This window comes from Pongo pygmaeus, chromosome 4 (genome assembly GCF_028885625.2).
Source record: "Pongo pygmaeus isolate AG05252 chromosome 4, NHGRI_mPonPyg2-v2.0_pri, whole genome shotgun sequence".
NCBI lineage: Eukaryota > Metazoa > Chordata > Mammalia > Primates > Hominidae > Pongo > Pongo pygmaeus.
The window spans coordinates 142,910,191-142,926,185 of NC_072377.2; the positions used below are offsets into that span (position 1 = coordinate 142,910,191).

Here is a 15,995-nt window from a genome sequence, read left to right on the forward strand (position 1 = left end):
TTTTTTTTCTTTCTTTCTTTCTTTTTTTGAGACAAAGTTTCGCTCTTGCCCCCCAGCCTGGAGTACAATGGGGTGATCTCTACTCACTGCAACCTCTGCCTCCCGGGTTCAAGCGATTCTCCTGCCTCAGCCTCTTGAGTAGCTGGGATTATGGGTGCCTGCCACCATGCCCGGCTAATTTTTGTATTTTTAGTAGAGATGGGGTTTCACCCTGTTGGCCAGGCTGGTCTCAAACTCCTGACCTCAGGTGATCTGCCCGCCTCGGCCTCCCAGACTGCTGGGATTACAGTCATGAGCCATGGCGCATGGCTTATACAGTATTCTTATTGGCTTAGGTCTTTTAACTGGGTTATTACTGCTTCGTAATTGGTCTCCCTGCTTCCAGTTTCTTCCATCCATATCTTCCAACCTGACCCTAAAGGTAATTCTTTCCTCTTTTTTAAAAAAAAAAAATTATAAATACATTATTTTAGGCCAGGTGCAGTGGTTTACACCTGTAATCCCAGCACTTTGGGAGGCCAAGGCGGCCGGATCACTTGAGGTCAAGAGTTCAAGACCAGCCTGGCCAACATGGTGAAACCCCGTCTCTACTAAAAATACAAAAATTAGCCAGGCATGGTGGTGCTTGCCTATAATCCCAGCTACTCGAGAGGCTGAGGCACAGAATCGTTTGAACCCGGGAGGCGGAGATTGCAGTCAGCTTAGATTGCGTCATTGTACTCTAGCCTGGGTGACAGAGTGATACTGTCTCAAATAAATAAATAAGTAAATTCTTTTTAAAAAAGGAAACATCTACTGATGAGGCTAAAATACTGTTCACTCTCTCATCCCAACCCTCCCACTCACAATCCCCTCCCCTCAAATAATCTGCAACTTGCTTTTTTCCCTCACATAATATATCTCAGTGATCTTTCCACATTAGTCTATTAGATAGATCTCATTTTTAAAAGCTCCTATTATTTATTACATAGTATAAGTTGTATTTTAGTTATTCACCTAAGTATAAAATGCTTTATAATTTCCATTTTGATTTCCTATTTAAACTGAGTTTTGAGAACTTCCCCTCATTGTCTTTCTTTTTTCTTTCCTTCTTTCTTTTTTGAGACAGGGTCTCACTGTTGTCCAGGCTGGAGTGCAGTGGCGTGATCATAGTTCACTGTAGCCCTGACTTCCTGGGCTCAAGCAGTCCTCCCACCTCAGCCTCCCATGTAGTTGAGACTTATAGGTGCACACCACTATGCCCAGCTAATTTTTTATTTTTGTAGAGACAAGGTCTCACCTATGTTACCCAGGATGGTCTCAAACTCCTAGGCTCAAGTGATCCTCCCACCTCAGCCTCCCAAAGTGTTGGGGATTACAGGCATCAGCCACCATGCCTGGCCCCCATTATCTTTCTATAGTTTACTAGGTCTCCCCACCACCTTTAAAACTGTCAGTGCTCCTTCAAGGCCTATAGAGGTAACATAAACTCAGATAGGTCTAGGGAGGAACTAGACTTGTGAGAAACAGCTGGGTGACAGACCAAAAGGTGTAGTGGGCATTGGCAGCTGCTGGAGAGTGCACACGCTGCATAAAGATATTCAAATGCACAATATAAACAAACGAAAGAACACTCCTGGCCAAACAACATCTTTGTCGACAGGTTTCAATTTTTCAACCATTAATATACCAGTCGGAGCTCTTTACAGCTTACTTACTATCCTCCTCCTCCTCCTACTCCCAGAACACTTGATCTGCTTTTATTTTTCTCTGCCTTTGTACCTGCTGGAAAGTCTTTCCTTCTGTTTTCTGCCAGAAGGATGCAGCTTGTCCTTTAAGACCCAGTTTGTATACTACTACCTCTTCTGTGAAACTGTTCTGGTTTCCCAAGGCAGATGACTTGTCTAATCTAACATAGCCTATTCAGATCTTTATTATTACCCTGATTACTTCGCACTGTAATAGTTTCTGTACCTCTGTGTTGGGCTCATCTAGGGTGTGAGTCCCTACTGTCAAGTTGCTACCTTATTTACCTTGATATTCTTGGCCCTGTCAAGTGCTTCACTTATAAGAGGCATTGCATTTTTGTTAAGAGTGTGAATAAATGAATAATGTTATTAATTATAGTAAGAATGGCCTTGATAACAGCCAGAATCCAAACTGATGATTACATGACAAACATGAAGCCCCATATCACTTAGATTACTACCATCTGATTTTGTCAAACTTAGGATAATTTATTTTTAAAAAACTTATTTATATGTCACTAAAATGAATATAAATCACATGTAGACCACAAAGAGAAATGAAAGCAAGAGTTTTAACACTAACTTTTCTTAACTAATAAAATACTTGTAATCCTTGGGTCCTAACTGAAGCATGTGTTGTACCATTTGCTACTTTTACTCTGATAGTAGAAATTTAATCAGATTTTTTTTTTAATTTCTTAGCTGATCATGGTTTGTATTAATCAGGCTTTTAAAAAATTATCTCAGTGGGGCATGATGGCTCACTCCTGTAATCCCAGCGATTTGGGAGGCCGAGCCAGGTGGATCACGAGGTCAGGAGTTCGAGACCAGCCTGACCAACATGGTGAAACCCTGTCTCTACTAAAAATACAAAAATTAGCCGGGCGTGGTGGCAGGCACCTGTAGTCCCAGCTACTCAGAAGGCTGAGGCAGGAGAATCACTTGAACCCGGGAGGCGGAGGTTGCAGTGAGCTGAGATCGTGCCACTGCACTTCATCCTGGGCAACAGAGTGAGACTCCATCTCAAAAAGAAGAAAAAATCTCAAACTGTTTAACTGTTTTAGTCCTCCCCTACTAAGATTATCAACCTCCCTTGGTCATCTTTGACTCAATCCAATCACTACCCTTATTTTTGCTAGTTTCTGTCCCTTCTGGTCCTGTGGCCTGGCCACTACCATTAAGAGTATGTGTTCTATGTACTTAGATTTAAAATAGTTCTTATTCTTTTTCTTTCTTTCTTTCTTTTTTTTTTTTTTTTTTTTTTTTGTGGAGACAGGGTCTCACTCTGTTGCCCAGGCTGGAGTGCAGGGGCATGATCGTAGCTCACTGTAGCCTTGAACTCCTTGGCCCAAGCTGTCCTCCCATCTCAGCCTCCTGAGTAGTGGGGACTACAGATGTACCCCACCATGCCTGGTTATTTTTTTCTATTTTTTTGGTAGAGACAGGATCTTGCTATGTTGCCAGGGCTGGTTTTGAACTCTTGAACTGCTGGGCTCAAGTGATCCTCCCGCCTCAGCCTCCCACAGTGCTGGGATTACAGGTATGGGCCACTGCGTCCCACTTGAAATGATTCTTTACTTTGTATGCTCTAACTCTTTCATTTTTGTAGCTAGGAAGCCAAGTACAGTCCTGGGCCAGAAATAAGCTTCACTCTTGGGGGAATATGTTTACATATATCCATAGTCCATATTTACATATATCTACATTCCATATTGCTCTCAAAACAAATTCATATTATCAGATTGGGGCTGTCGTTTGATCCCGGAATGTGTAGTACAGGGTTGTTTCAGATTTAACACTTTATTCCATGTCCTTTGCTCAAGTAAGGTAAGAGATAATTACCCTTAAATTAGGTAAAATGTAACTCCCAAATATTTTAGCTTTTTCCTAATGTTTTTAGGTATGCGATAATAGTATTGAATTCTTGAATATTAACTTTTTAAATATTCAAGTTCTTATGTACAAAGAATAAAAATCATTACAGCTTTAGCCCAGTGACTTATTTTAGTGTTGTTCTTGTATTTGTGTGTTGCTATAACTTAGAATGTTATGATTCCTATGTTGATTTTTAAAGTGGTTGGCAGTTTAGAACTATACATCACGGCACCTAGCCATTGGTTACCATGGAGCCTCAGCCTCTGGTTTTCTGAGGACACCTGGTAGAGTACTGTGTCACTCAGGGTCAGATCCAGTCTGGGCATTGAACATTCCAGACTGCTTTTCATGATTTGCAAGGTCTTGTCTGTCCTCCAGCCATCGTTTCCTCCTGACATCAGTTCATCTTTGTGATGGTAGCACTTCTTTTCTCTGGTTCAAAATTGAAGTCATTTTTTAATTCTCCCGTACTTCTACATTCAGCCAGTCATCAAGCTTTGTGATAGGGCTCTTGGATTCTCATAAGCGCAAGTCACTTCCTTCCTCATGTTATTACCCCCGACTCTGGGGTCATGTAAGAACACTCCCTACTACTCCCCCACCGTATACACACACAAAAAACCTTTTAATGATAGTTGCACGCACACACCCACACCTCCCATTGACAGCTGGATGAAGCCCCAATCTTTTATCCAAGTGTTCAAGATCTTCCACATCTACTCCTAGCCTTTTTAGCCTCATTGGCTACTGCTTCCTTCCCACAGCGTGTTAAATAGGTCCTGACCATCCCAGAGCTTAACTGGGGCTTTTGTTGTCCTCAGCCTCTATCAGTTCCTCTGCACATCTGAAGTGATCTTATGCCTCTGAATACCCACCATACTTTATTTTACCCTATTTCTGTTTATCCTGTGACATACTGTTGCCCAAATAGTGCTTTATAATCAGCCAAAGTGCTTAGAATCTGTTCCTTTATTTAATTTTCACAACCAGTCCATGAGGTGAGAAAGATGTGCCATATCACAAAAGAGGAAACTAAGATTTGAGGAAGGAAAAGTAAGTTGTCTAAGTTTTGCAAGAGAGTGGAACTGAGACACTAATCCAGGCCTCCTGGAACATGAGCTCCAAGCTTTGTACGTTATGCTGCCTTTCTTGGTGCTGGAGTCTGCACTTAAATGTAAGTTTGAATATATCTCTCTCTTTCCAGTTGTCTGTAAGTTACTTGAAGGCAGGGGCTATGTCTTATTCCCCTACAACATGTATGTATGAATGAGCCTATTTATATATTAAATATAGTACAGTTCAGTGTTCTGTCCTTTTTCTTTGTAAACATCATTCTTCTCCTCTCTGAGCCTTGCATCGCCATCTTTTTATTAAGTAGAAATGAAGCTTACTTTTCTCATTGCTAATTTCTTTGTTGGAGTATTACAGATAATAGAACTAGAACTTTATAATGAATTTAACTTCTGGGATAACTTTTTAGCAATGCAGTTCACAAGTATTTGTTGCCTGTGAAGAGATTAAACCAATAGCTAGGCTACTGAGCTATGGTTCCATACTTTCCAAGTATAAATTTCCTGAATTTTCATATCATTAGGATTTTTATGTTGGTTACTTGAGAACATATATACCAACCAAAAAAAAGCCATTGTGAATTCAGTAATATTTTTCTTCAAATTTTTTCCACTGTGGTAAAATACACATAAAATTTTATTAAGTTTTTAATGGATTTGAATTTTATTAATTACATTATCTACATGTATTTGAAACATGATAGTACATACATCTGCAAGACCTGGCATTCACTCTACAGGAAATGCTTGGTGCCCATAGTACTTACAGATCCTCCTGGTAACTCCACAGTTGCCAGTTGGGAGTCACATCTATGGGGATTCTAATATTGTCCTGCGTCACTTAGTGTTGCCTTAAGAAGTTTCATGTGAGATTTTTTTTTTTTTTTTTTCGAGACAGAGTTTTGCTCTTGTTGCCCAGGCTGGAGTACAATGGCACGATCTCAGCTCACTGCAACCTCCGCCTCCTGGGTTCAAGTGATTCATCTGCCTCAGCCTCCTGAGTAGCTGGAATTATAGGTGCCCACCATCATACCCAGCTAATTTTTGTATTTTTAGTAGAGACAGGGTTTCACCATCTTGGCCAGGTTGGTCGTGAACTCCCGACCTTGTGATCCACCTGCCTCGGCCTCCCAAAGTTCTGGGATTGCAGGCATGAGCCACTGCACCTGGCCTCATATTTAGTTTTTGATGCTGTGTTGACTCATCTTCAGAAGTCAATTTGTATAGAAAGTCAAAGCTGGGACCAGCCAGGGTAGCTCACGCCTGTAATCCCAGCACTTTGTGAGGCTGAGGCAGGAAGATTGCTTGACTCCAGGAGTTCGAGACCAGCCTGGGCAACATAGTGAGACCCTGTCTCTACAAATAATCAAAAATTACCTGGACATGGTAGTGTGTGCCTATAGTCTCAGCTACCCAGGAGGCTGAGGGAGAATTGCTTGAGCCTAGGAAGTCGAGGCTGTAGTGAGCCATGATTGTGCCACAACACTCAGTTTGGGCAACAAAGTGAGACCCTGTCTCAAAAACAAACAAACAAAAAAGTCAAATCTAAGCATAATATTTATTAGAAAAATATAGCTTCATTTAATGTAATCTGCTTTCAGAACTGTATAAATACAGTGCCTGCTTAAGTATATCTCAAGAAGTGGAGTATCTGTTCAGGGAAGAAGAAAGCATTGTTGTGACTACAGCAAGTCTCTGCTAACAGATGTGAGATTACTGCTGATAGTTGCACTTAAGACTCCACATGCAGCTGGGTGTGGTGGCTCATACCTGTAATCCCAACACTTTGGGAGGCCAAGGTAGGAGGATCACTTGAGCCCAGGAGTTCAAGACTGGCCTGGGTAACACAGCAAGACCCTATCTCTACCGAAATAATTAATTTTAATTTAATTTTAAATTTTAAAAAAGGCTGGGCACGGTGGCTCATGCCTGCAATCCCAGACTTTGTGAGGCCGAGGTGGGCAGATCCCTTGTTCAGGAGTTCAAGGCCAGCCTGGGCAACATGGTGAAACTGCGTCTCTGCAAAAAAATAAGCCGGGCATGGTGGCACATGCTAGTGGTTCCAGCTACTTGGGAGACTGAGGCAGGAGGATCATTTGAGCCCAGGATGCGGAGGTTGCAGTGAGCTGAGATCACGCCATTTCACTCCAGCTTGGGCGACAGAGTGAGACCCTGTCTCAATCGATCAATCAGTCAATAGAATCCACACGCAGGAATGGGAGAGCAATGATTGTCAGCATTTTATCTTTTTGAATTTTTGCCATATACATACATCACCTATTCAAAAAATAATTAAAAGTTCACAGTCATTTCAATAGAAGTATTAAAAATTTCTTCCTATTGGATTATGAGCTTTTTGAGACCAAGAAGTATGCCAGATTCTTTTCTGTATTCCTGAACCTAGTATAGTACCTTATATATGGTAAGCTCTCAGCTAGTATGTGTAGATATGAATTAGAAACTAAAAGTTGCAAATTTCAGTAGGGACATGACTAAAAATTACTGAATGACTGTGAATAGTTCATGCCTCCTTAACTCTGTTCCTCCTTTTCAGAATGGGGCTGAGACCAGCTTCCTGGCTCTGAAGATCAGCTTTTATTGACACCCATTAAAATAACTTAAACACAAGTTAGAATTATTCCTAGTCAGTTGTTCAAAACATTGGGGTTTATGTTCATTTATAAGTATAGTGTGAGATTTTTCCAAGTGTGACTTCCAAACTGCTTTTTATCTCTTTTTGCAGATCTTTGTAGAATTTGATGGCTGTAACTGGAAGCAACACTCCTGGGTAAAAGTTCATGCTGAGGAAGTTATTGTGCTTCTGCTGGAAGGATCTCTTGTATGGGCGCCCCGTGAGGACCCAGTCCTTCTCCAGGGCACTCGAGTCTCCATTGCACAATGGCCAGCCCTGGTGAGTGGCTTTTACTGGGTGGGAACATATTTGAGCTTTACTCCTATAATATAACTATGACATGTTAGGGACAGAGTATGTGTAAGAACTACATACTTTGTCCTTAACGTACATTTATTCTGAAGTTACTAATGCAAAAATTAGGAGCAGTCTTTTCTCCTTTGTCCTCCAAAATGTTTTATATTAGGTGATATTTGATATGAAAATTTTTTTGGCCGGACACGGTGGCTCATGCCTTGTAATCCCAGCACTTTGGGAGGCTGAGGCAGGTAGATCCCTTAAGCTCAGGAGTTTGAGATCATCCTGGGTAACATGCCAAAACCCCATCTCTACAAAAAATACAAAAATTAGCTAGGTCTGGTAGCACATGTCTGTGGTCCCAGCTACTTGTGGGGCTGAGGTGGGAGGATGGCTTGAGCCCAGGAGGTTGAGGCTACAGTGAGCCATGATTGTGCCACTGCATCCAGCCTGGGTGACAGAGTGAGACCCCTGTCTCAAAAACAAAAAAAACAACAATGAAAAGAATTTTTTCACCTTTAGTCTTTTCTCAGAGCAAGGTTTTAAAACATGATTTGTAACCTTTAAAGTTTTTTTTCAATTATGGAGTGAAACAAAATAGCATTATAAAATTTATTTTATTTTTTTGAGACAGGGTCTGACTCTGTCACTCAGGCTGGAATGCAGTGGTGCAATCAGAGCTCACTGCAACCTCTGACCCCCAGGCTTAAGCCATCCTCCCACCTCAACCTCCCAAGTAGCTGGGAGTACAGATGCACAGCACTGCACCCAGCCTAATTTTTGTATTTTTTTGTAGGGATGGTTGCTCATCATGTTGCCTAGGCTGGTCTTGAACTCCTGGTCTCAAGCAGTCCACCTGCTTCAGCCTCCCAAAGTGCTGGGATTATAGGCATGAGCCACTGTACCTGGCTATGTGTTATAAAATTTAATTGTGAGAGTATCCATTTGTTTCTGTCTTATTAGCAAAGTATAGGTATAAATGGTAACTTCTAAAAAATCCTGATTCTCATGTGGCTAACCAAATTAAATAAATAATATTCAAAACAATTTTTTTAACCTATTAATGGTATATATCATCACTTACTAAACTGTCTTTTCTTATTTTTTTTGTCTTTTGTTTTTTTTTTTTTTTTTTTTTGAGACACAGTCTCACCCTGTCACCCAAGCTGGAGTGCAGTGGCACGATCTAGGCTCACTGCAACCTCCGCTTCCCGGGTTCAAGTGATTCTCTTGCCTCAGCCTCCCATGTAGCTGGGATTATAGGCACGTGCCACCATGCCCAGCTAATTTTTGTATTTTTAGTAGAGACAGGGTTTCACCATGTTGTCCAGGCTGGTCTTGAACTCCTAACCTCAGGTGAGCCACTACGCCCAGCGCTTTCATTTGTTTTTTTTTGTTGTTGTTGTTGAGACGGAGTTTCGTTCTTGTTGCCCAGGCTGGAGTGCAATGGCATGATCTCGGCTCACCACAACCCCCGCCTCACAGGTTCAAGTGGTTCTCCTGCCTCAGCCTCCCAAGTAACTGGGATTACAGGCACCCACCACCATGTCCAGCTTATTTTTTGTATTTTTAGTAGATACAGGGTTTCACCGCATTAGCCAAGATGGTCTTGATCTCCTGACCTTGTGATCCACCCACCTCGGCCTCCCAAAGTGCTGGGATTACAGGCGTGAGCCACTGTGCCCGGCCTCTCATTTGTTTTTAAGGCCACTTTCCAGTTGAACTTTTACGAGAAGCTCTTGTATAAGTGCATGTGGGGTCTCTTCATGACTTTTTTGTAGGCTATTTATTTATGAAATGGTAATATGAATTAACCATGCATATTTATGCTGTTAATTATTTCATAAATTTCACAAAGATTTCAAGAGTTCTGAGATGATAACAGTATAACTCTTTATTCTGGGAATTTACTATAATTTAGCTCCCTTGAAGCCTAATAAGATTAGCCCGATCCCTAGGCAGAATTAGGAGAATTTCTGATTCCTCTTGTCCTTTTTAGCCAATAAGAGTATTGAGCTGACTTTCTGCATTAGTTAGCTTCCCATGACTATTTGAGGGGTAGATGCTAGGTTGAGAATGTTTCCAAGGACTTATGCTTTAGCTTATCTGTATTTACTGGGATGAAAGATATAATAGTTCTTTCTTTGAAGTTAGAGATTTGTTTGAATTGCTATTTTTTAATTCCCAAGTTCTAATCAATTTCTTGTCATTGTACTTCACAGACTTTTACTCCCCTTGTAGATAAACTGGGTTTGGGTTCTGTGGTTCCAGTGGAATATCTTCTGGATAGAGAGCTTCGGTTCCTGTCAGATGCCAATGGGTTGCATCTGTTTCAGGTATTTAACACTTGCTCTAGTCTTGAGCCTATTATTTTTTTCGTTGCTAATTTCTTTGTTGATATAAATATAGGTGTTTCCCCTTTTACTGGGTGGGAACATATTAGCATTTCTTTTATTACTTCCTCCAATAAATATGCTGTGCCTTTTTTATTTTTTATTTTATTTTATTTATTTTATTTTATTTTTTGAGACAGAGTCTCAATCTGTACCCCAGGCTGGAGTGCAGTGGTGCAATCTCGACTCACTGCAACCTCCGCCTCTCGGGTTCACTCCATTCTCCTGCCTCAGCCTCCCAAGTAGCGCCTGCCACAACGCCCGGCTAATTTTTTGTATTTTTGGTAGAGACGGGGTTTCACCATGTTAGCCAGGATGGTCTTGATCTCCTGACCTCGTGATCCGCCCGCCTCGGCCTCCCAAAGTGCTGGGATTACAGGCGTGAGCCACCGCGCCCAGCCTATTTTATTTTTTTGAGACAGAGAGTTTTGCTCTTGTTGCCCAGGCTGGAGTGCAATGGTGTGATCTTGGCTCACTGAAACCTCTGCTTCCTGGATTCAAGCAATTCTCCTGCCTCAGCCTCCCAAGTAGCTGGGATTACAGGCATGTGCCACCACACCTGGATAATTTTTGTATTATTAGTAGAGATGGGGTTTCACCATGTTGGTCAGGCTAGTCTCGAACTTCTGACTTCAGGCGATCCACCTGCCTTGGCTTCCCAAAGTGCTGGGATTACAGGTGTGATCAACTACGCCTGGCATTTTTAAATTTTTATTTATTTATTTATTTTGAGAAAGTCACCTTGGCTAGAGTGCAGTGGCTCCATCTCACCTCACTGCAACCTCCACCTCCCGGTTTCAAGTGATTCTTGTGCCTCAGCCTCCCAACTAGCTTGGGATCAAAGGCACATGCCATCACACCTGGCTAATTTTTGTAGTCTTAGTAGAGACGGGGATTCACCATGTTGCCCAGGCTGGTCTCAAACTCCTGGCCTCAAGTGATCCACCCGCCTTGCCCTCCCAAAGTGCTGGGATTACAGGCGTGAGCCACCATACCCAACCTCCCTGTGCATTTTAAAGTCTTTCTGCTCCCTTGCAAAGTACTTTTGGTGGCTGAGGCTTGTTTCTTCTACACAGCCTCACCCTACCTTAAAACCACCCAAGACTTAAGACCACAATTCTGAGTCCCTTCAGAAGAGGTGGCTTCATCCAGGCGCGGTGGCCCACGCCTGTAATCCCAGCACTTTGGGAGGCTGAGACGGGCGGATCATGAGGTCAGGAGATCGAGACCATCCTGGCTAAAACAGTGAAACCCCGTCTCTACTAAAATACAAAAAAATTAGCCGGGCGTGGTGGTGGACGCCTGTAGTCCCAGCTAATCGGGAGGCTGAGGCAGGAGAATGGCGTGAACCTGGGAGGCAGAGCTTGCAGTGAACCAAGATCGCGCCACTGCACTCCAGCCTGGGCGACTGAGTGAGACTCCATCTCAAGAAAAAAAGAAGAAAAAAAAAAGGCAGAGGTGGCTTCTCTGAGGTGGCTGTTTCTGTAACTTGAGTCCGAGGGGGCCTATTCATTATTGACATCCAGGAGTTTGGACTGGTTCCAAGCAGCATGAAGTATCGTAGTTACAAAGAAAAGGGACAAGTTAATAGTTAAAACAAACCAGTGTCTGAGTTATAGTTTCAGAATTTAGGGAAATATATTTATTTCTCACTTGTAAGAGTTGCTGTCTGCAGGAAGAAAATTAGGAGACTCCTAAGAGTTTTACTGTCTTACTGAGACAGACCAGAGCAGTTATTTCCTAAACTGTCTTCTGTGAGATGTTAATTATGATTTCTTTGTTGATATGTCTTCCCCGCTTGTTAGGTTAATGATGATTTCTTTGTTGATATGTCTTCCTCGCTCGTTAGGCCTCATTCCCTCTCAGCAGCCTTGCTTTATTCATATTTATAATCCTAGTGCTTTATGAGATAGCACTTAGTAAATGTTGGATAAATAATGAAATAAGCAAAAAGATTTGCAAGGAATAAAATGTTTTATGGTCAGATAAGTATGAGAAACACTGGCCTAAATAAGTTTCTTTCCTGTATGACTTCTCAGAGCCTTTAATAGGCTATTGTATGTAGAAAGATATATAATATTTCCTAATCCTAATTGATCCTAGCATTCTTAATTTTTGCAGAACATCTCATGAGACTAGAGTTCTCTTTTTTTGTTGTTCAAGAGACAGGGTCTTGTTCTGTCACCTAGGCTGGAATGCAGTGGCGCAGCCATAGCTCACTGCAGCCTCAAATTCCTGGGTTCAAGCGATACTCCTGCCTTGGCCTCCCAAAGTACTAAGATTACAGGCATGATCACCACGTCTAGCCTGAGACTAAGGTTCTACAGATATTGTTTGGCAAATGTTGATATACAGCTCCTTAGGATATGATTTTTCTCAGCTGATTAGGTGTTTGCTATTCATTTTAACATTCAGTTGTTTTCTTCTTTTATCTTTACCAGATGGGAACGGATAGCCAAAACCAGATTCTTTTGGAACATGCTGCACTGAGAGAAACAGTTAATGCTTTGATCAGTGACCAAAAGCTACAAGAGATATTCAGCCGAGGTAAGAACGGATAGTATTCTGTCCCTGAACTCTGATTCGGGTGAATGATCACTGTTGAGTGATAGTATGGAATCCCATGCAACCTTAAACATTTGTACTTATCTCCTTTTTGTGGGCAGAGTCAGATGCCACATGAAAGATAATAATTATTATTTATTAAAAAATAATAAAAATAAAGAGTATCTCCAGTTAGCTGGATCTCTGGAATAGAGATCTCATTCTCGCTCCATCACTCACTCGTCTTATGGAGGTGTCTGTAACAGAGGTGAGACTCTGTGTTATTCTGTCTAAGGTCCATCCATCCCCTTAAAGATGCTCTTAGAACAAAAACAGGATCTCATTCAGACCAGTGTTTCTGGTTCATTCTGCATTTCATAATATACAGTTTTATTGTGAGTTGAGTTTTAGTTTTTTTTATTTCTTAAATATTGCCATGTACTAGACAGTGTTAAGGCATTGGGGATATAGCAATGAATTAGAAAATCTTTGCTTTTTTAACTTAAAATCTGCAAGTTTCTCAAGAACTAAAAACTTAACACCAACAAATAACACCTTGGTGTGCAAGGTATAAAATAATGTGTTCACAGACTCATTCCCATTAAAAGCATGTTGTTTTTAATAATGAAAAAAATTATTAGCTTTCAAGTTCAGATACAAGTTTTGCCCAAGATTCTACACAAAAGGTAAACTATTGGCTTCATTTATGTCATACATTCACTCCCCTTCCTTTCTTGATCTCATAATAATCATTATTTTCAGGGAAATAGTTTCCTTGTTTCTCTTTTGTCAAAATAAATCTAAACAGGTAAAGGTAGAAAAACTGACCTATTGGGGAAGGAAGGTGTCAGGATAAAATGATGTTAAATAATCAAGGAAAGATACGGCAGAAGAAAGAATATGAGGAAAATTGATAGCAGAAAAGAAAATTGAGTGGACAGGAGAGGTAGGGAGATATATATATATAGAGAGAGAGATATATATCAATATATCTATATATATATAATGTATAGAAAAGTTACGGAAGCTTAATTTTAGCTCTGAGAGAGAATAATCTTAAATTGGTAATGATTTAGCTATATAGTCTCAAATGTACAAGGATATGTGGGAGAGAGAAACTGTCCTTAGAGGATAGCTTAAATTGCAGGGTAACATTACCTGCTGATAAAGTAATATATTTGAAACTCTGTGTTCCTAGGAAGACAGGTGCTATATTTATATTTGTTCAGCCTATTATTAGTGCAGAAGACTGGAAACTTCATAAATTGAACTCTTCACCCACTGTTATTGAAAGTCAGATACCAGAATGTAAACGGTCATATATAAACATAACATAACATAACATAACAGCACTTTCAACTTAGTGGCCTCCCACTTTTTTCATGTACATGTAGTTAGATACATGTCAGGTATCTAACTACATTTTCATACTACCGTAGTTTTTTATTTGGAAGTTTCCTTTTCCTTCCTATAATACTTGCAGAACTGGAAGATTGAGGCAAGGGGGAGTTGGAGGGCTGGGAAATTCTAAGGAATTTCCAAATAAATGAAGAATTTACAAAGACCACTGGAAGAAACCATTCAGGTTTTGTTTTTAAATTGCTCAGTATGGTAAATCTGGAATTGCTCATTTGTTCAGTTCTATAAAAGGGGACCAAAAGTGCCAAATATTTACATTATCTAATTTTCCTTTGGCTTTTAGAAACAATTATGAAATATAGCTTAGCTAAAAATATTCAATACTGACTGATCTCCCTTTTAGGTCCCTACAGTGTTCAAGGTCACAGGGTCAAAGTATATCAGCCAGAGGGGGAAGAAGGGTGGCTCTATGGTGTTGTGAGCCATCAAGACTCCATCACTCGTCTTATGGAGGTGTCTGTAACTGAGGTGAGACTCTGTGTTATTCTGTCTAAGGTCCATCCATCCCCTTAAAGAGGATGGTTTAGATAGGTGAGCACTTCATTATGTGTAAGATGACTTGGGTTTCATCCCTGGCTCTATTACTTAATAGTTGTATAACCCCTAGAAAGGCTATTGAATTTTCTTAACTTCAGTGTTCTCATGTATAAACTAGAGGTAAATATGTAAACCCCCACTGACCTTACAACACTGTTTTGGGTCCTGAGATAAAGTATCTGAAAGTGCTTTGAAATCTGTAAAACAATATATAAATGTATGATAGTAGTATTATTATATTCATAAAGGTTAGTAGTTGGAGTGCAGTGGTGCGATCACAGCTCACTGCAACCTTTGCCTCTCGGGCTCAAGCAGTTCTCCCACCTCACCCTCTGGAGTAGCTGGCACTACAGGCGTGTGCCACCACACCTAGCTAATTTTTCTATTTTTTGTAGAGAAGGAGTCTTGCTATGTTGCCTGGCTGGTCTCAAACTCCTGAGCTCAAGTGATCCGCCCATCTCAGCCTCCCAAAGTGTTGGGATTACAGGCATGAACCATTGCACCCAGCCAGAATATTCATATATTATATTTATTTATATGATATATATGAGTTATATGATATATAATTTATATGATATATATGATATAATTTATATGCTCTATAATTATATAAGTCACACTTTAGTAACAAATAGGATCATATAGTTCATATAGTTATATAATGTACCTTTTTTACTTAATTGTATATAATGAGCATTTTTGTATGTAAATGTAAATATCTGTCACATCCTTTAAAATAGATGCGTTCTTTTCCACTACATGGATATATCATGACTAATGTAAAATTGATAGACATTTAAATCATTGCCAATATTTTCACTAATACATATGTCACAGTGAACATCCTTGAACGTCTTTTTACATTATTTATTGGAATAAATTTATATGTATAATTGCTAGGTCAAAGAATATGCACAATAAATTTGACATTTTCTATCAAATTGCCCCCCACTGAGTTTTTATTCTTTAATAGTAGAATGATTCTTTTTTAAGCAGAGTCTCGCTGTGTTGCCCAGGCTGGTCTCGAACTCCTGGTCCTCTTGCCTCAGCCTCCCAAAGTGCTGGGGTTACATACATGATCCACCATGCCCAGCCTGGAGTGATTTTTTTTTTTTTTTGAGACAGAGTTTTGCTTTTGTTGCCCAAGCTGGAGTGCAATAGCACGATCTCGGCTCACTGCAACCTCCGCCTCCCAGGTTCAAGCAATTCTCCTGCCTCAGCCTCCTGAGTCGCTGAGATTACAGACATGCCACCACACCCGACTAATTTTTTGTATTTTTAGTAGAAACAGGGTTTCACCATGTTGGCCAGGCTGGTCTTGAACTGCTGACCTCAGGTGATCCACCCACCTTGGCCTCCCAAAATGCTGAGATTACAGACGTGAACCCCCGCACCCAGCCCTAGAGTGATTCTTTTGATGATTATTGGTTCTGAAGGTTTTTTGTTTCATACTATACAGAATAGGACGGTTTTAGAGATACAGGATTCAGAATTAACATTG

General features: G+C 40.6%; 1 protein-coding gene across 3 annotated transcripts in view; it reads left to right on the forward strand.

The window, feature by feature from the left end:
• The window catches only part of KDM3B (lysine demethylase 3B), an 84,166-nt gene that overhangs the window by 12,103 nt on the left and 56,068 nt on the right, over positions 1 to 15,995 (forward strand). For 2 of the 3 annotated variants that reach the window (XM_054488828.1, XM_054488830.2), the window contains exons 2-5: positions 7,416 to 7,583; positions 9,824 to 9,937; positions 12,436 to 12,541; positions 14,301 to 14,425. In XM_054488828.1, the coding sequence (XP_054344803.1) occupies positions 7,416 to 7,583; positions 9,824 to 9,937; positions 12,436 to 12,541; positions 14,301 to 14,425 (513 nt within the window). Of the gene's footprint in view, positions 1 to 3,125; positions 3,268 to 7,415; positions 7,584 to 9,823; positions 9,938 to 12,435; positions 12,542 to 14,300; positions 14,426 to 15,995 lie in introns of those variants that run through there. The other variant, XM_063665520.1, reaches the window with a different exon arrangement.